Genomic DNA, 20,681 nt, shown 5'->3' on the forward strand with positions numbered 1-20,681 from the left:
GTGCTCTGTGCACAAAAAGATTTTGTGCTCAGAGATGCCAGCAAGAAGTATAATTTTTTTAAATCCATGTTAAGTGCTGTTTGGCTACATTAGCACTATGTCCATTGTGCAGAAATTCAATCCCACACATGCAAAAACATCCTTATTTGTTAGAATTTCACGCCTTGTCTTGAAAGTTGGCATTTTGTTCATGCAACATTCTATCTAGAGAATATGCGGCACGTAACAGAGGTGTTATTATTGTTTGCTATTCTCGTGTTTATCATCAATCAATTTAATTTGCAATGAATTTGCAAGGGGTGTGGGGGGGGGGGGGGTGGTGGGGGGTTGGAAATGACTGAGAAAGTAAAACTTGGCTGCTGTGTTTCACAGCTATGCTTGGAGAGCCAGGACTAAAATGTTTATTGACGAGGGATTTCCAACATATTCTGTTAACCAATTCCTTCTGACAGATTCACACCCACTGGCTATTAATAATCCTCCATCATCTCTTTCACCGTTAGTTCATCTAAGTGACTCTTAAATAGATTTTTAGATATCAGGGGATCAAAGGAATGGAGCTATTGCAGAAAAGAGACACAGTGATAAGCATTAGCCATTGTGAGGGACCAAATGGCCAATTCTGTTATTTTAAATGCCTCTATGTTCAATCAGTCTGCTGTCCTGTTATCTATGAATGATCAATCATCTAATTCAATATTCAGCCATACGCCATTCCACCCAAATGATCTATGAATGGTCCACATGAACCTCCTTCCAACCTTTTTCACCTCACCCTTTCAATGAACCTTACTTTTCTTCCTTTGTATTTATCAAGTCTCCACTTTGCTGTTGGCCTCAACTACTCCATATGGTGGCAAGTTGCACGTTCTAACATTGGCCGAAGTAAAGAAGATTCTGCTTATTCCTTATTGAATTTAATTGCTGCTATGAGTACAGAGAATATTTATGGGGATGTTGCCAGGACTCGAAAGCCTGAACTATAGGAAGAGGTTGGGTAGGCTATGAATTTATGCCTTGGGGTGTAGGAGGCTGAGGTATGATCAAAGAGAGGTGTATAATTCAAGAGCGCAATTTATGAGGTGAAGGCAGAGTCTTTTACACATGATAGGGGAATCAAGAGCTAAAGAACATACATTTTAGGTGAGAGAGTAAAGATTTAATAGGAATCTGAAGAGCAACTTTACTCAGAGTGATGGGTATGTTGAACGAGCTGCCAGAGGAAGTAGTTGGACAGGTACATGGATCAAAAAGGTTTAGAGGGATATGGGCCAAGTGCAAGCAAATGGGATAAGCTTGATCAGCATGGAAAAGTTGGGCTGAGGGGCTATAGAGGATGTTATGACACTATGAATGCAACCTATTGCATAGGTCAACTTCCATTGTGTTAATGGCCTAGAGCTGAAGGAATAGCTCGAGCCGATCAGCACCCACAAAGCACTTGAACTAAGGGCAGAATTGCAAACAGCTGTACTTCATAACGTCATTGCCATTACCCAAGTGCTGGAGTAGCTCAGCAGGTCTTGCAGCATCTCTACAGAACATGGATAGGTGACGTTTCACATCAAGACTCTTCTTCAGATGGAATGGTGGGGCGGGGGGGGGGGGGGGGAGGAGAAAGCTTGAAGAGAGGTGGGAGTGGGACAAAGCCTGCACGTGATAAGTGGATACAGGTGAGGGAGGTTTTGATTGGTAGGTGGTTGGACAAAGGCTAGGGATGGAAAAACCAGAATGGTGTTTGCAGGTTGGAGACCAAGTGTAGACCAGTCGAACATTTGTGCTTGGTTCATCAAGGCCTGTTGGATCTCCCGGTTGCTAACCATTTTAACACCCCTTCCAATTCCCATACTAACCTTTTTGTCCTCGGCATTCTCCATTGCCAGAAGGAGGCCACATGCAAATTGGATGAACAGCACCTCATATTCTACTTGGGTAGTTTACAACCCAATGGTATGAATATTGAATTCTCTGAATTTTGGTAATCAACCTACACACAATCCCCACATCTCCCCTCCTTGTCTACCCCTTGTTTCCCTGTGCCCCAGCTGGATGCGCACCCATCATCTTCCACTTACATTCGCTTCACATTTCGTGCCTCAGCTACCATTATTTCTTTATCTCACACTTTTTGGCTTTTCATCTTTGGTCTTTGGTAAGGGCAAGTAACTCCACACCAATAGACTATGATGCAGCCCTGCAGTACAAATGATTCTTTCACACTTCTTCTGTGCCACGTTTTCAATGGTTTTCCTTAAAATCAAGATTTAGATCAGTGGTAGGTGAATTTCATAATGCATTGACAGAAGGAGCTAGGGAGATCTCAGCTCACTGTGTGGGTTTTCGACAGCCAAATTAGATAGAGATTTTTCATGAAGATTGGAGTCCCTTTCAAAGATGAAAAAATCAAAGATGAACATTTGTCATTGCTTTTGGAGTAGAGTCGTTAATCTCTCCCTACCCCAATCTGACGTTCACAACTGTTTTAAGATCTCCTTAATCTCGGTACCAAAGAAAAGCAAGGTAATGTGCCTTAATGGCCACAGTCCAGTGGCTCTGACATCCATCATCATGAGATGCTTCAAGAGCTAGTCGTGATGCACATTAACTCCAGCTTCCCAGTCATTATCCATTGACGTCCTGATCAGATTTTAGAGATTCACTGATGTACAGAGGGATCTTGGGGTCTAAATCCATAGTTCTCTGAAAGTAGCAATACAAGTAGATAAAGTAGTAATGAGGGCATATGGTATGCGTAATTGATAGACACAAAAAGCAGGAGTAACTCAGTGGGACAGGCAGCATCTCTGGAGAGAAGGAATGGGTGACATTTCAGGTCGAGACCCTTCTTCAGTCTGGTTAGGGATAAGGGAAACAAAAGATATAGATGATGATGTAGAGAGATAAAGAACAATCAATGAAAGATATGCAAAAAAGTAACGGCGATAAAGGAAACAGGCCATTGATAGCTGTTTATTGGGTGAAAACAAAAAGCTAGTGCGACTTGGGTGGGGGAAGGATAGAGAGAGAGAGAATGCCAGGGTTACTTGAAGTTAGAGAAATCAAAATTCTACCACTGAGCTATAAGCTGCCCAAATGAATTATGCGATGCTGTTTCTCCAATTTGCGTCAACCTCACTCTGACAATGGAGGAGACCTCCATTGTGGGAATGGGAAGGAGAATTAAAGTGTTTAGCAACCGGGAGATCAAGTAGGCTCAGGGGGATCGAGCGAAGGTGTTTAGCGAAACGATCGCCCAGTCTACGTTTGGTCTCGCCGATGTATACAAATCCACATATTGAACAACGGATACAGTAGATAAGGTTGGAGGAGGTGCAAGTGAACCTCTGCCTAACCTGAAACGACTGTCTGGACAGAGTCCCTGGACAGACTCCCTGGACAGAACCGCATCTTCTGCGGTTGCAGAGGAAGATACCTTGGGTGGGAAGGGATGAATTAACCAGGGAGCTTTCATTTAACAAGCAGCTAACAATGGCCTGCTTCCATTATCATCATTACTTTTTTGCATATCTTTCATTCATTGTTCTTTATCTCTAACATTTCCCTTATCCTTTACCAGTCCGAAGAAGTGTCTCAACCCGGAATGTCACCCATTCCTTCTCTCCAGAGATGCTGCCTGTCCCGCTGAGTTACTCCAGCATTTTGTGTCTATCTAGGGCATATGGTATGCTTCAGGAAGTTACGTTGTTAGCTTTATAGTACTTTGGTTAGGCTGCATTTAGAGTATTGTGTGCAATCTGGTTGTCCCATCACAGGAAAGATGTTGAGCCTTTGGAATGGAGAGTATTAGTTACAAGGAGAGGTTGGACAATTTTGATTGTTTTCTCTGGAAGGTTAGTGGTTGAGGGAAGACCTGATTGAGGTATATAAAATTATGAGAGACATTGAGAGGGTCGACAGTCAGAATCTTTTTGCCAGGGTGGAAACATCGAAGACAAGGGAGCAATGCTTTAAGGTTAGAGGGACAAAGATTAAAGATGTGTGGGGCAGGATTTTTTTACTCAGAGAGTGGTGGATTTCAGGAATGCGCTGCCGGGGGTAATGGTAAAGGTAGATATGATAGTTTTTTTAGTAAGCACATAGATATGCAGGAAATGGAAGGATATGAATCACATGCAGGCAGAGATTAAATACATTGGCATAGTTCAGCGTGGACTGAAAGGCTTGTTTCTATGCTAAATAATTTATGTTCTATGTTCCCCTACATTGCAACCTTGCAATGCATTGCAATGAAGATTGCAACCTTCACGTGGTCCGCCCTGTTTTGACGAATGCAATCAACCTGGCATGCACAATCACTTAAGATCAAATAAAACAAGTTGTCTAACAACTTTAGGCTGTGCACGCCATACGCAAGAAGAAGATTGCAACGGGCCACATCTACCTGGTCCTGCACTCATTGCTGGAATGTCATACTCTTATTTATTGGCTATTGTTCTGTCTTTCAATACATATAATCCCAACTAAACACCTTCAAACTCCTGGACCTAGGAAACAGCACCCGTCTCTACAACTGGATCCTCGACCTCCTGACCTTTAGACCACAATCCATGAGGATAGGCAACAAAACATCCTCCATGATAATTCATAAAAATAGATGTGTTTTCAGCCCCTTACCCCGCTCCAGTCAAACTGCAGATGACACCACCGTAATGGGTTCAATCTTGAACAATGATGAGACGAAGTACAGGAAGGAGATAAAGGGCTTGGTAACATAGTGTTAAGACAAGAATTTCTCCCTCAATATCAGCAAGTCGAAGGAGCTAGTTAATGACTTCAGTAAAATAAGTGGTATGCATCCCCAGCCATCAATGGTGCCGGAGCGGAGATGGTCAGGACCTTCACGTTCCTTGGTGTAAGTTATCAATTTGTCCACCAACAATCACCAACTACTTTTAAGCTTCAACAAAAAAAGCATACCTACAGCATTACTTTCTAAGACGACTAAGGAAATGTTATATGTTTCCAAAAGCTCTTACCTATTTCCAGAGATGCAATGTAGAAAGCCTCCTATTGGGATGCATTATAGCTTAGCTTGACAACAGCTCTACCCAAATCAGCAAGAAATTGCAGAATGTTGTGGATGTAGCCCAGGCTCTCACACAAACCCGCTTCCAATCCCATCAACCCCATTCGCATTGTTCTTATATACCATGGAAGCTGATAATTTTCTTGTCAGTGATAGAAACATAGAAAATAGGTGCAGGAGGAGGCCATTCGGCCCTTCGAGACAGCACCACAATTCAATATGATCAAGGCTGACCATCCAGAATCAGTACCATGGTCCTACTTTCTCCCCATATCCCTTGATTCCGTTCGCCCCAAGAGCTCTATCTAACATCCCGCACATCAGGTTGGGTTTTTAAACATAACACTTTAATGATCAAATCCTCAATAAATGTCAACGTGGCCAGATTCCGCAAACATCACAGAACCCCATTTCCCACCTTACTGCTTCAGTGCAAACCAAACACAAGGCCTGTGTGTGGTCTTCCACTTCATGGCAATGGCAGCAGATACTGCCCCCCTTTGACGTGACACAGAATAATTATTTGGAGATACAGCATGGAAACAGGCCATTCGGCCCAACTATCCACTGCGACCATTGATCTCACCTTCGCAATAGTTCTAAGTTATCCCACTTTCTCGCCCACTCCCTACGTACTAGGGGTAATTTACAGAGACCAATCAACCTACAAACCCGCACGCCTTTGGGATGTGGGAGGAAAACAGAACACCCAGAGGGAACCCACACCGTCACGGAGAGAATGTGCAAACCACACACTAATAAGAACCGATGTCAGGATGGGACTTGGATCACCCGCGCGGTGAAGCAGCAGCTCTACCCGCTGCGCCACTGGGCTGCAACATTCTCGACATCAATGCACGGGTTATAGAACTGGATTGACCACAGTGCCGCGCGACCTGGCAGCGGCAATGCAACCCGTTCCTCCAGCGGAAATATCTGTCTCTATACTCAGCATGTTGAAACACAACCAGATCTCACAAGTTTCACTAACACGGTGAAAGAATGGGTGATGGGAATGTTGCTGAATGTCAAGGGGAAAAAGTGAGACTCCATTTGATGGCCTTAGCCATGACTGGACATCAGTATTGTAGTATAAAACATCACTTTTTATTCCAAGTATAAATAATGGTGAATGGTTGCTCCACTGATTTTAAACTGTCTCGCTTGGTAAAGGGACTGTCCCACTTACGTGTACTTGGCACGCAAATTACGCGACCTTGTGGTCGCATTGAGCCGCGATGGTCCCGCGAAGGTCGCGCTCGATTTCATGCATACGCACAGCCGTCTGGAGCGAGTGACGTCATTTGAAGATGGACACAAAGCTGGAGTAATGCAGCGGGACCGGCTGTGTCTCTGGAGAGAAGGAATGGATGATGTTTTGGGTCGAGACACTTCTTCAGTCTGAAAGGAAAGGTCTTGACCCGAAACTTGACCCATTGCTTCTCTCCAGAGATGCTGCTGGTCCCGCTGAGTTACTCCTGCATTTTGTGTCCATCTTCAATTTTCTTGGCCCCGCTCTGGGAATAGAAGTGGGGGCGGATCCGGGCCGAGCTCGGTGATTATTCGCCTGCTTCTGCTGCTGTTGGCTGCGGCCATACGATGCAGGTGAGACATTGCACCAGGGTCTTGGGCCTGTCCCACTTTGGCTGTCAGTTCTGCGACAGGCCGTTGGCGTGCAAAGATTTTGTTCGCTACAAAAATTTCGGAGCCCCGCGTGATGTCGCGCACAACTACATACCCCTCTGCGCTTCTCAGTGGGACCGGCCCCGTGAGGCCATACGATGCCCGTGCACCTCAACGCGACCACGAGGTTGCGTAATTTGTTTGCCAAGGACATGTAAATGGGACAGGCCCTTAAGTCCACAACTTGTGAAGTAGGGTTTTCCTCATCTGAACCTCAGAGATATGGCATATTGTGACAGTGCACCTAAAGAGGCAGCTCTTTGTCCTCCCCTACTCCCTCTCTTCTCATTCTCCTTCTACTGCTGCCGTGCAGTTGGCAAGGCCTGCGCCTTCCCTGGAGTCAGCTTGTGGCGAATGCAAGAGGTAATGTAGATGCATGGCAACATCTCAAAAAAAATTTGTAGGAGTGTCTCCTGATCTATCCAACCTCAGAATGAGGACCCCCGTGTTAGTTGCTACAAAGCTTCTCAGGCCTGTTGCAATGCCCGTGTTAGTCAGAAATTATTAGCAATGCCTTCTGATCCTGATTATGAACCAATGTCTAGGGTTTGATAAAATGTGGTTTCATGATTATGGATTAGGTGACATCTCCATATTCAGAAACTTGACTCATTGATGATCTATGATATAGAAAGAGGCAATTGGTTCCATCATTTGTGTGTCAGTGTTGTACAAAACAGATGGAAAGTTATTGAAATGCTTTGGGAGCCTCTGGAGTGGTACTGCTGTGAAACTGTTATGTCGGTAAATATGAGAAAATGAGGGAGAAAACAAACAAATCAATGCATGGAGTTGCTACAGATCTCCAATCCTGTTTGTGAGCAGACTATGATTACAGAGGAACTCCCAGAGGGAAAACAGAAACACATCCACTCCATCATAAGATACTTACGAATAGATTCGAGTCTGGTACAACAGCGTATCCTTGAAATTGATACTTTCACATAGGCATTCAAAGTCACTGTAATTCACCATGGCACTGATCTTCAGTGTCAGCTCCCGAGTGCCATCTTCCAAAATACTATGGGCAGGCTCTGGATCAGTCTCCACCACCTTACAGAGACAGAAAGGAATAAGAATTGAAAAACAAACATCTGGATACAATTCACTGTCCATGCGTGGACTAGTGTAGAATTTGCATCAAGATACACATTAAAGGCTTTCATAGTGAGAGGATTTGAGTATAGATGCAAGGAGGTCCTAAAGCAGTTGTACAGGGCCCTGGTGAGACCACACCTGGAGTATTGTATGCAGTTTTGCTCTCCTAATTTGAAGAAGGACATTTTTGCTATTGAGGGAGTGCAGTGTTGGATCACCAGGTTAATTCCCGGGATAGCGGGACTGACATATGATGAATGAATGGATCGATCGGGCTTATATTCACTGCAATTTAGAAGGGTGAGAGGGGATCTTATAGAAACATATAAAATTCTTAAGGGATTGGACAGGCTAGATGCAGGAAAAATGTTCCCAATGTTGGGGGAGTCTAGAACCGGGGTCACATTTTAAGAATAAGGGCAAGGTCATTTAGGACTGAGATGAGGACCAACTTTTTCATCCAGAGAGTTGTGAATCTGTGGAATTCTCTGCCACAGAAGGCAGTGGAGGCCAATTAATTGGATCTATTCAATAGAGTTAGATATAGCTCTTAGGGCTAATGGAATCAAGAGATATGGGGAGAAAGCAGGAACATGGTACTGATTTAAGATGATCAGCCAGGATCATACTGAATGGTCCAAAGGGCCGATTGGCCCACATGCACCTATTTTCTATGTATTTTAATTGTGGCTTCATCTTACTCGTGTATAGCATGATTTGACTAGATAGCGCATAAATAAAGCTTTTCACTGCATCTTGGTGCATGAGACAATAATAATCCAATATCAATACTCCAATACCAATAATGCCAGGTTTCCTGCATATGGATTGCGCTGCAAGAGGGTGAAATCAGATACAATTACTATGTTTAAAAGGCATTTAGATAGATATTTCATGACAGGCATTGATGCTTTTGGTCCTTATGCGAGCAAATGAGATTAGTTAGGCAAAAAGGTTGGCATGGACATGGTAGGCTGAAGGGCATATTTCTGTGTTGCACCAATCCAAGACTCGGTAAGTCAAGACTAACCGAATAGATTGCATATACAAAGGGAATGCCATAGATGTTATATATAAGGATTTACAGCAAGCTATATAGTAAACCTGCAATGGAAATAATTGCAGATACTATCAAAGGGTTATTTATCAGATTTGAGGGATTCAATATTGTTTTCAATATTGGGACATGTTCTCCATTTATACAAACACGGTGAATGTGTCAGAGATTATTGATGAAAATTGCAAGGGATCCTGCAGAGGGTGGCAGTAGTTTATGGACAAGCAAATGGAAATGGCATAAATGGATGGATACAGTTTAATGCAAAGAAACATGAAGGAGAGTATATGAATAGAAGACTGAACAACAAGACAAGATTCTTAATGGCAGACTGCAGAAGGGCAAATACAATGAAGAAGGAGTGAAAGATGGAGCAAGAATGCCATATAATAGATCTACGTTTACAGTGGGATGTTGTTAGAGTCACACAGCAATGGAAACAGGTCCTTCAGCTCCACACATCCATGTCTACCAAAGGGCCCATTTCTGCGCTGACCAATTTCATGACTCTATCTCACTCTAATTCCATTTGCCTGCATTTGGCCCATGTTCCTCAGAAACCTTTCCTAGCCATGAAACTGTCCAGATCCCTCTTCATCATTGTAATCGTGTACCTACCACTATCACATTCTATTTAGCCACCATCCTTGTGTAAAATGCTTGCCTCTAACTTTTTCCACAATCAAGTTAAGCCTATGCATCCAGTGTTAGACTCTCCTACTCTGGAAAAACCCTATGTAAACATCCACTTCATTCATTTATAAACCTCCATATGGTCATCGCTCAGCCTCCATTGCTCCATGGAAAACAGTTCTAGCCTATCCAATCTCTCCTTATAACAAGCACTCCAGTCCAGGCAACATTCTGGTGAATCTTTCCTGCACCTTCTGTGGCATTAGTACATGCTTGTTAGAGTCTGGTGACCAGCACTGCACAGAATACTCCAAATGCAATCTCACTAATGTTGTTTGTAAGGGTTCTTACAAGCTCACAGAAAGGGATTTTTTTTGTGCTGTCCTGCTCAACTTTCTCAGGAACCGATATCTATCTATCTATATTTAAAACTCTGTGTGTGTCTGGCTGTGTGGCTGTGTGTGTTTCTGACTTGTGGCTGCCAGCCTTTGATTCGTTGCTACGCCAACACCCGACCCAGAAATGCAAAGTTTTTTCCATTTCGGTAGAGATTTCACTTTTAATTCCAAGTATCCACTCCTCATTAAATTTCGTCGTGCTTATGTACACATTTTTAATAAAATCCTTCTTCCCCCCCCCCCCCCACCCCCCCACTCACTCATTTTGTCGCCTCCTGCTGGCCAGCGACCATAACGGCTGCTGGCACCCGCATCTCGCCTCAAAGACGCCATTTAAAAACAGCCGCACTGCTGATTCCTGAGCCGCTTGAGTTGGAGGACCACGTCTCCCGTGGGGGCTACGGGTAGGGAACGGCTGCGTTGGGGGAGCAGACCCAACGGGTCTGCACTTGGTCTAGTTCCATTTAAACTTCTTATGTTGATTTTTAATTTTGACATTAGCTTCATCCCACCTTAACTTTTCAATTCTTCCCAGTCTTATATTGCACAAATTCTACCTCTGTCGCTCCTGCATTCTTTGCTGAATAACACTCTTTTCTCCAACCCAATGTGCTATCAGATAGATTATATGCTCACCAAGGCCTATCAGTTCTCACAGGGATGTAACTGGATCCCAAAACATGATTTGAAAGAATATCAGGGCAGTTGCTCTGATTTTCAGGCCATTATTCATTCATCAACCAACATCACCAATATAGTTAATATAGTTGTTTGATGTGCACAGATTGCCTGCTGTTGTTCTTACATTACTATAGGTACATTTGAAAAATTATTTGGGACAACACTTGAATAGACAAGGCACTGAATTAGAAAGTCATAATACAGGAAAACGGGATTGGTGCAGATGGACAAAAAGATCAGCATTGATATGGTGGACATTTCTGTCCTGACCAATTTCATGCCTATCTCACAAACACATATACATACACACCTTAGCATGTACATAAATTCAGATACAGACATACATGCGCATGCACTTGGTGCATATGTATGAAGCCTCAGCAGGGGTGATCTTAGTAAAATATCATCTGCTGTAATTCCTACACTGCCTCAGTTGCTATGTTTCATAATCAATGGAATGCACTGCTAAGCCGTGTGGCCGAGGCAGGCACAATTGTGGCATTTAAGTGAATTTTGGATTGGCATATGGATACGCAAGGAATGGAGAGACATAAATTAAGTGCAGGCACATATGCGTTAGCCTTGGGATCATATTCAGCGCAGACATTGTGGGATTTTATGGTACTGTTCTCTGTTCTATGTTTTGTTGTCATGTTAATATCCATTCATTTTTAATTATTATTGATGTGCACTCTATGCCTTTATCTCATTTAAACTCAGTAACTTAAGCTACTTATTACTCCAACTGCTATTAAACTATCCTCATCAACTCCTTCCAGATTCTATCACTTACCAACATAGTAGGAGCAATTTACAATGGCCAATTAACCTATCAACCCACGTAATTGAGATGAGGGAGGAAATTGGAGCCCTGGGGAAAACCCACATTATCACATGCAAATGTATTGCAAAAGTTGATGTATTTGCACAAATACAAACAACACATGGTCACGTGCGCACACGCACACACACACTGCTTTTAGTAGGAAACTCACCTTCTTCTTGGCAGGTCGAGAACCTTTTTTAGCATCAATCCACTTAACTACACTCAGGCGATTATCCCAATCTGGAACCTGGTCAGCAGGCACTGGGAAAGTGATCTTCGACACTGTGCATTTTACTACCTTACTGTTGTATATGATCGGTAGGTCAGACTTTAATGTCACAGTTATATCCTTTGCACATCCAGCATGCAGATGGCCAAACTAACCAGTAAAAATAGCAAAACATAAGACATAGAGAATGTTAGCAATGAAGCCAATTGGTTAAATTTCCCATTTCTTCTCCCATTCTCTTTTTGATAGTTGAATCCAGGCAAACACATATCAGACAGCTAGCTGCAAGCCAGGGGCAGGGCCAGGGCCAATCTTGGAACTAGTGGCAGGGAAACAGCTAGGCCAAATTCAGTATAGAACAGAAATCAGTCATTGTCTAAAATCTCCTTAATGTGATCATCTCATTACATCAAAACCACCGACATATCGACTTTAATCAAATAATAAAATTATGCATGGATAAATAAACCTGGACTACAAGTAGGGGATTTTATTATTTCCTTGTGGTTATCTCCTGAATATCAATTCATACTTATGAACTGTTTAGAATGATTGACAAGTTCTTGAGAATCCACGTTAGTATTGACATATTTCTCAAAATCCCCTGCAAATGAAAGTGAGCCCTGTAATAATTGAAACAATCTTGGGTGGCCTCTATAAACACTGACGGATTGCAGGGTAATGTCAAAACACTTTTATGAACATCGGCAGACACACGCAAATACTGACAGAACAATTTAGACTTTAAACTTTAGAGACATAGCGTGGGACAGGCCCTTCAGCCCACCAAGTCTGCCCTGACCAGTGTTCTTCCCTATACACTAGCTCTATTCTACACACTAGGGACAATTTACAGTTTTAACAAAGCCAATTAACCTCCAAACCTGTACATCTTTGGAGTGTGGGAAGAAACCGGGGCACCCAGAGGAAACCCACGCAGTCACAGGGAGAATGTACAAACTCCATCCAGATAGCACCCATAATCAAGATCAAAGATGCAGTTGTACAGAGCCCTAGTGAGACCACACCTGGAGTATTGTGTGCAATTTTGGTCCCCTAATTTGAGGAAGGACATTCTTGCTATTGAGGGAGTGCAGCGTAGGTTAACAAGGTTAATTCCCGGGATGGCGGGACTGTCATATGCTGAGAGAATGGAGCAGCTGGGCTTGTACACTCTGGAGTTTAGAAGGATGAGAGGGCATCTCATTGAAGCATATAAGATTGTTAAGGACCTGGACACGCTAGAGGCAGGAAACATGTTCCCCATGTTGGGGGAGTCCAGAACCAGGGGCCACAGTTCAAGAATAAGGAGTAAGCCATTTAGAACGGAGACGACAAAACACTTTTTCTCACAGAGAGTCGTGAGTCTGTGGAATTCTCTGCCTCAGAGGGCGGTGGAGGCAGGTTCTCTGGATGCTTTCAAGAGAGAGTTAGATAGGGCTCTTAAAAATAGCGGAATCAGGGGATATGGGGAGAAGGCTGGAACGGGGTACTGATTGGGGATGATCAGCCATGATCTCATTGAATGGCGGTGCTGGCTCGAAGGGCCAAATGGCCTACTCCTGCACCTATTGTCTATTGTCTAAACCAGGTCTCTGGCATGTAAGGCAGCAATTCTACTACTACCTCACTGTGCCGCCCTAAGACCTTTCTGTCCTGGGCTTCCGCCCTGGCCAGTATGAGGTCACATGCAAACTGGAGGAACAACATCTTATCTTCCATTTGGCTAGCTTACTATTCAACAGTATAAACATTGAATTCTCCAGTTTTAGGTAACTAAACCCTCCCCTCTCCCTTTTACCCCCACATTCCCCCCCCCCAACCCTTTTCCCCCTCCACCCCCTCTGCCCACCTCGATTCACACCTAGTTCGCCTATATATCAACTATATTCCTTCCTCTAGCTTCACAATTTGCAACTCTTCAATCCTTTTGTTTCACAACTTATGTTTTTACATCTCTGGCCTTTGTCCAATCATCTGCCTATCAACCCCCTATCTGTATCAACGTATCACCTGCCAGGCTTTGTCCTGCCCTTCCTCTCTTCCAGCTTTCTCTACCCTACAATTAGTCTGAAGAAGGCTCCCGAGCCAAAACATCACCTATCCATGTTCTCCAGAATTGCAGCATGACCCGCTGAATTACTCCAGCACTTTGTGTCATTTTTTAATCTTTAATGTGTCATGTTAGTGATGTAGCTGGAGCAATCACATTGGATTGAATTGGGATGAATTTCAGAAAGTGCTGCCTCATGAAGGCAGATAATATAATCAAAGATTCACACAAACCTGGCCATGTTCTCTTCTTGCTGCTACCTTCGGGAAAGGTAACCTCTAGGTTCAAGGCAGCTTCTTCCCATTAACCGTCAGGCTCTTGAACCACACTGCACAAGCTACCTCAGCATCAAACCACTATGGACTCTAACAGGTTGCACTATTATGGGTGGTTACTTAGTATTATTGATAATTTGTTGTATTGTTGTTTATGGTACATTTATTTGTTGTGTTGTTGTGCTAATGTGCCTGAAAAGCGGCATCAAGTAATAATTTCATTGTTCCATTCCCAGTGTAAATGACAATTAAATGCATTCACATGGCAATTCAGTCATTCTTTGAAGAGAAAAAAGCATTGATTTCCCTCTGTATCATAAGCAACATTATTTCAAATGTACCTTGTTGCTGGTTTGATGATGTGGTGTTTAATTAGGCACTTTTAATTACCTGTGGGGAGAACTTGACTTCATTGTTATCTGACAGCCACTGAAATCGGATGACATCTATTACACTTCGATTGGTCATCATGAAGGTCACCTGATAGGGCTTGCCAATGTAGCAGTCTCCAAAATGAATGTGGTTCAAGTGTTGTGCTAGGATAAATCACCATAACATGACGTTATTATTTCTCATTTCCTACAACACGTAACTAAATTCAATTGCTGTAAATGAACTTAATAGTGGAGGTGTAACAATGCGTTGAAAAGTCAGCAAACAATTAGGGCTTAAATCTTTGCTGTCGGACACAAATTCACAACTTTCTACATCAAAGACCAAGGGTCTGAGACTTCAACACTGTAGTATACAAGCACTATAGTTCCCAACCTAAAACTGTCTGCTGCATGATGTGCAGATTGATAAGGTGAGATACAAGCAGCTCAAACAAGATACCCAGAGTTCACTTGCAGAATATTCAGACCCACTTAGAATGTTCTACATATAAAGTTGCAGTTTAGCGCAGCTGATTGAACTGGTCCTTGAAGGGGCCTTAAAGTAACATTACTATCCACAATAAATATCATATATACTACATGTAAAGGAGCGATTACTGACACACTGTAAGCTTTACTGTGAGTTTAATATAGCACATGGCACACACGTCCCAGCACTGACTGCATCCAGCCTTTAGGCGTACTGGAACCTAGTGGGGGGAACAAAGGGAGGATACTACAGTTATACTAATATGATGGGGCGTGGTTAGTGGTGATGAGGTAACTACATTATAGGTTGCATGCATAACCCATCTACATCCTTTCCCTTACAATTCAAACAAGTTACTACAGTAGCAGGTTTATTATACAATACCTGCAAAGCTAAGCATATTCTCCGTAGCGAGCCGGAGGTTTTACAATACGACCCGAGCGAGTGCGCACAGCACCTTCACCCTCCCCGCCCGAAAGAATAGGAGGAGGGACAGGAACAGAAACAGGAGGGGGAGAGAAGATGGGTGGGGAACCCAGCTTGAAGGGGGAACGGAGAGGCACAGGAGAGCCAGGTGAGAATGAAGGGGTAGAACGAGCTGAAGTTGGAGAGAGAGAAGACCTTGCAGGGGACAACAGAGCCTGGGGAGCAAACCCGGGAGGAGCAGGGGGGGCTACCCGAGGCAAAAGGACCGATCGTGGCATGCAGGGAGCAGATGGTACGTTAGTGGAGGAAGGCTCGACACGCGATGGAGGGGTATACGGAATCGCAGGAGGTGGTTTGGGCTCGTTAACCGCCAACAGGTGCTGGCGGCTGCGTCGGTATACAGTCCCTTCGAAATCCACGAGGTAGGACCGTGGCGCGCTGTCAAACCCGACGACGGTGGCAAGTCGGGAGTAGCCGGTGGGCGTCTGCAAACGGACGACCTGTCCAGGCATCAGTGGCGAAAGAGGGCGGCAGGATTTATCATGCGATCGTCGCTGGATCTCGTGCTTCTGGGCAATACGTTTCTGGACATCAGCAGGCTGCAGGACTTTAGGCATCAGGGACTGCTGGGCAATAGGCATCGGAGGGCGGACAACTCGGGACATGAGTCGCTGGGCAGGGCATCCCATGGTACTGTCTCTGGAAATGTTCCGAAGGTTCAGGAGACCCTGATACAAATCCCCGTTCGAGAGGCGGGTTTGTTCAAGCAGGTGCTTAGCGCTGCGGACCGCCCGTTCAGCCAGACCATTGCTTTGCGGGTACTCCGGGCTGCTAGTGAAATGATTAAAGTTCCACTTTGTGGCAAACGCTCGAAACTCGGCGCTGGTGAACTGGCGACCGTTGTCTGTCTGCAGCCGGACAGGGGAGCCAAACGTGGCAAAGTGGCGGCGAAGCTTGCTGATCACCATCTCGGAGGTGATGGCAGGGAGGAGGTCCACCTCGAACCAATTCGAGTAAGAGTCTACTAGCACAAGGTATTGCCTCCCACGCCAGTCGAAGATATCGGCCGCCAGAGAAGACCAGGGCATGTCAGGGGCAGGCTGCTGCAAAAGTGGCTGTCTTTGCTGATGCGGGGCAAGCGAGTGACAGTCTGGACAGGAATCCACCCTGGCCTGGATGTATTTAGCCATGGCCGGCCAGTAGTACTGTTCCTGGGCATGTGAGATAGTGGCATCTGCCCCGGGATGACTCATGTGGGCGGCATCAAAATACAAGCCACGCAGCGAGGCCGGGATGACAATTTTGTGTCCTTTGATAATAATACCGTCACGGAGAACTAACTCATCGCGGACCAAAAAATAGGGGTGGACGCTGGCAGGCAACGAATTCCGTTTGGTGGGCCACCCGCGCTTGATGACAGCAGCAAGCTGCTGCAGGTCGGGGTCGTTTGCGGTATGTTCAACCAAGCACTGCAGCTGATGAGAAGGGACGACGTTAACGTTCAGTACCTGTAAGTCCGACTGCTCGAAGGGGTGCTGGACGCAGGAGGCCCGGGGGGCCCGGGACAGTGCATCAGCCACATGCATCTCGGTGCCCCTCTTATATACGATTTTAAAGTCAAAGCGCTGTAGCTGCAGCATCATCCGCTGGAGCCTGGCTGGAGCACAGTGTATGGGCTTGTTAAGTATCGTTACCAGTGGCTGGTGATCCATCTCAACGGTGAACCTGGTGCCGAATAAGAAGTCCTTAAACTTCGAACACGCGAAAACCACCGCCAGCAGCTCCTTCTCTAACTGAGCATAGCGCTGCTCTGTGTCCGTCATGGTCCGAGAGGCATAGGAGATAGGCAGCAGCAAGTCATCCGCGTGGGGTTGCAGGCAGGCAGCACCCAGACCAAATCGAGAGGCGTCGCAAGTGACCACGATCGGACGCAGCAGATCAAAAAACTTCAGGGTAGGTGTGCTGACCAGCCTCGTCTTTAGCAGGTCAAACGCCTGCTGGTGGTGTGGAAACCATGCCCAGGCAATGTCCTTCTTTGTGAGCTGTCTCAGGGGTGCGCTCAACTCGCTGAGGTCGGGGATAAACTTCCCCAGGTAATTCACCATACCCAGGAAACGCTGCAGACTGACAACGTCTGTCGGGGTGGGCAGCTCTGAGATGGCGCTGGTCTTTTGCGGGTCTGGCTTCAACCCTTGGGCCGTGAAAATGTGGCCGACGTATGTGACCTCAGGCACCCGGAACTTGCACTTTGACCGATTGAGCTTCAAATTTATCTGCCGAGCACGGTCCAAAATCCGCCGGAGGTTGTGGTCATGTTCGGCCACATCCCTCCCATAGACCAGAATGTCATCCACAATAATCGCGCAGGGCAGACCTGCAAATAATTGTTCCATTGAACGCTGAAATACCTTGCTGGCAGAGTTGATGCCGAACGGCATCCGTAAAAACTTAAACCTGCCGAAGGGCGTGCTGAACGTGGTCAGGTCCGTGGAGCGTTTGTCCAGTGGTATCTGCCAAAACGAACTTCTGGCATCGAGGACGGAGAACACAGTGGCTTGTCCCACCTGGGCGGCAACATCTTCGACAGTCCTCATGGGGTAGTGGGGCCGTTTAATCGCCATATTCAAGTCCTTAGGGTTGATGCATACCCGTATCTCATTTTTTCCTTTCTTCAACGTGGCGACCATGGTGGAGACCCATTCGGTTGGATTGCTGACAGCCTCCAGCACTCCCATGTTGACCATGTCCTTCAGCATATTCTCCACCTTGCCCTTCATGGCAAAACACACTCTGTGGGGTGGACGGATCACAGGCACCACAGATGGGTCAGTCGCGATCTTGTACACCACCGGCAGCTTCCCCAACTTGTCGTCAAACAGGTCTGGGTATTCAGATAGTGGATCCATCACAGCTTGCACCTCGTGGACCGTAGGGTCAAACGACACCAGACCAAGATCCTGGCAGGCCTGGTTGCTAAGCAACGTCACACAGTCACTGTCCAGAATGAAGAAAGACAGGTCCTGGGAAGATTTCTGCAGCACGCAGTGGAAAGTCGCCCTCCCCACAGGTGTTAGTTCCTCTCCCCCATAGGCACGCAAAACAGAGCGGTCTGCAATCAGCAGCTCATTATTCCTTATCTGGTGGAACAGCTTTGTTGACATTACGTTCACTTTCGCCCCCGTGTCAAGTTTAGCAGAGAAGGACTTATTGTTTACAGTTATGTTCACAGAAGGATCGGGGAGGCGAGATCGGCTGTGGAGGAGAGTGTAAATACTTACATCTCCCGTGGAAAAGCTGAGCTCAGAGTCGGGGGCAGCGTCAACAGAGGGCTGAGAATCCATCTCGCTATCAACTTGCAGAAGGTTGTTTAGGAGTTGTCTGGGAGCTGAGGGCACTTTCCCACGGGACCGGCAGGCAGCTGCAAAATGGTTTCTTCTCCCGCAGAAATTGCAGGTCCTCCCAAGGGCTGGGCACTGTGATTCTGAGGAGTGCACGTAGTTGCAGTTAGGACACTTTTGAGATCTCGGGTCCCGGGGTGTACGAACGGGCCGCGGTGGAGTGCGAAAGTTGTCCTTCATCCGTCGTTGTCCAGCAACACCAGTTAAATTTATGGCTCGGTTGTCAGACCCCCTCTGTCCATGAGGAGGGGTGACCACTTCGGCAATGCGGCACGCATGCATTGCCTGAGTCAGGGTTAGGTCAGGCCGTTGCAGCAGGTCGGCACGCAGCTTCTGATCGATCATACCGGTGACGAGAATGTCTCTGGTGAGCTGGTCGCGCATGGTTTCAAAACGGCACCGCTGGGCAAGGTGCCGCAGGTCGGCGATGAAGCATTCAACAGGTTCATCCGGCTGTTGCTTGCGTGAGAAGAACCTGGCCCGCTCCAGTATACGGTTGGAGGGCAGGTCACATATCTCCGCGAATTTGCGCAAAAGACATACCGGGTCGTCGGCCGATTCAGCTGGCTCGACCGGTTGGTCGTTGTCATCCAGGACCGCTGGTTCGTAGACAAAGGCTTGAGCTCTCTTCATTGCGTCGGGACCGGCCAGGTTGAGCAAGAGTGATGCTTTGACCGCGGCTGGGTCGTTCCGGTGCGCAATATTGACGTAGTGAGTGTAGTCCATCACAAAAGTCGACCATCGCTCCGCAATGTCAGCGTCGAAGACAAGGGGAGATGGCTTTCGGCATGAGGATGCCATGTCAAGGGAAACCCAACACTGGGCACTAACGGGGACTAAATAAATGAAAACCGGTAAACGGGAAACGCGAGTTTTAAACTTCTGACGCCATGTAAAGGAGCGATTACTGACACACTGTAAGCTTTACTGTGAGTTTAATATAGCACATGGCACACACGTCCCAGCACTGACTGCATCCAGCCTTCAGGCGTACTGGAACCTAGTGGGGGGAACAAAGGGAGGATACTACAGTTATACTAATATGATGGGGCGTGGTTAGTGGTGATGAGGTAACTACATTATAGGTTGCATGCATAACCCATCTACACTACAATTTTATATGTTGTGACAGCACCCTATCCCGTAGGGTGTTACTTTGATCCATTTAACTGGCTGACAGGCCGGGAGTGGCCAATTCCCAGCATTATTACTGTTGGTTGGCCACTTGAACAAAGAATGAGAGAGAGGGAGAAAGAGAGAGTGAAAGAGTGAGGAAGAGGGAGAGAAAGAGAGAGAGTGAGGAAGAGAGAGAGAAAGAGAGAGAGAGTGAGGACGAGAGAGAGTGAGGGAGAGAGTGAGAAAGAGACAGCGAGAAAGGGAAAGAGAGAGAGAGTGAGAAAGAGACGGGGAGGGTGAGGGTGAGGGTGAGGGGTGGGAGGAGGGGGAGAGGGAGAGAACATTTTTTTTACCACTATTGGAAAAGGACAAAGACAGGCTAGGATCAAGTTCTCTACATTGAGTATCTGAAATCCAGATGCACTCAGCAACATGCTGTCCCAACTCTATAATCAAGTTTGCTGATGACACTGTGGTGGTGGGCCTGATCTCCAATAAGAATGCGAAGGCCTACCAGGAGGAGGTGGCTGATCTGGCACTCTGGTGTCAGGACAACAGCCTCCTCTTGAATGTCATAAAAACTAAGGAGCAGATTGTGGACTTTAGAAGGGCACAAGATCCGAGGACGTATACGCCTCTGGAGATAAATGGGGCTACTGTGAACAGGGTGAGCTACTTTAAATACCTGGGAGTCCACATCACAGAGGATCTGACATGGACATCACACGCTGCCGAACTGGTGAGTAAGGCAAGGCAGAGTCTTTACCACCTCAGGCAGCTGAGGAAATTCAGAGTCTCTCTGAGGATCCTTCAGTGCTTCTGCTCAGGGGCTGTAGAAAGCATCTTGTCCAGCAACATCACAATCTGGTTTGGGAACTACTCTGCCCAGGACAAGAA

General features: G+C 46.0%; 1 protein-coding gene across 1 annotated transcript in view; it reads right to left on the reverse strand.

The window, feature by feature from the left end:
* Positions 1-20,681, reverse strand: part of LOC116982984 (hydrocephalus-inducing protein homolog) — a 204,439-nt gene that overhangs the window by 81,342 nt on the left and 102,416 nt on the right. Inside the window, exons 38-40 of the mRNA XM_033036517.1 lie at positions 14,371-14,516; positions 11,593-11,802; positions 7,623-7,783 (exon numbers count right to left, since the gene is read on the reverse strand). Of these exons, the coding sequence (XP_032892408.1) occupies positions 7,623-7,783; positions 11,593-11,802; positions 14,371-14,516 (517 nt within the window). The remainder of the gene's footprint in view (positions 1-7,622; positions 7,784-11,592; positions 11,803-14,370; positions 14,517-20,681) is intronic.

The sequence above is a fragment of the Amblyraja radiata genome, chromosome 17, assembly GCF_010909765.2.
Source record: "Amblyraja radiata isolate CabotCenter1 chromosome 17, sAmbRad1.1.pri, whole genome shotgun sequence".
NCBI lineage: Eukaryota > Metazoa > Chordata > Chondrichthyes > Rajiformes > Rajidae > Amblyraja > Amblyraja radiata.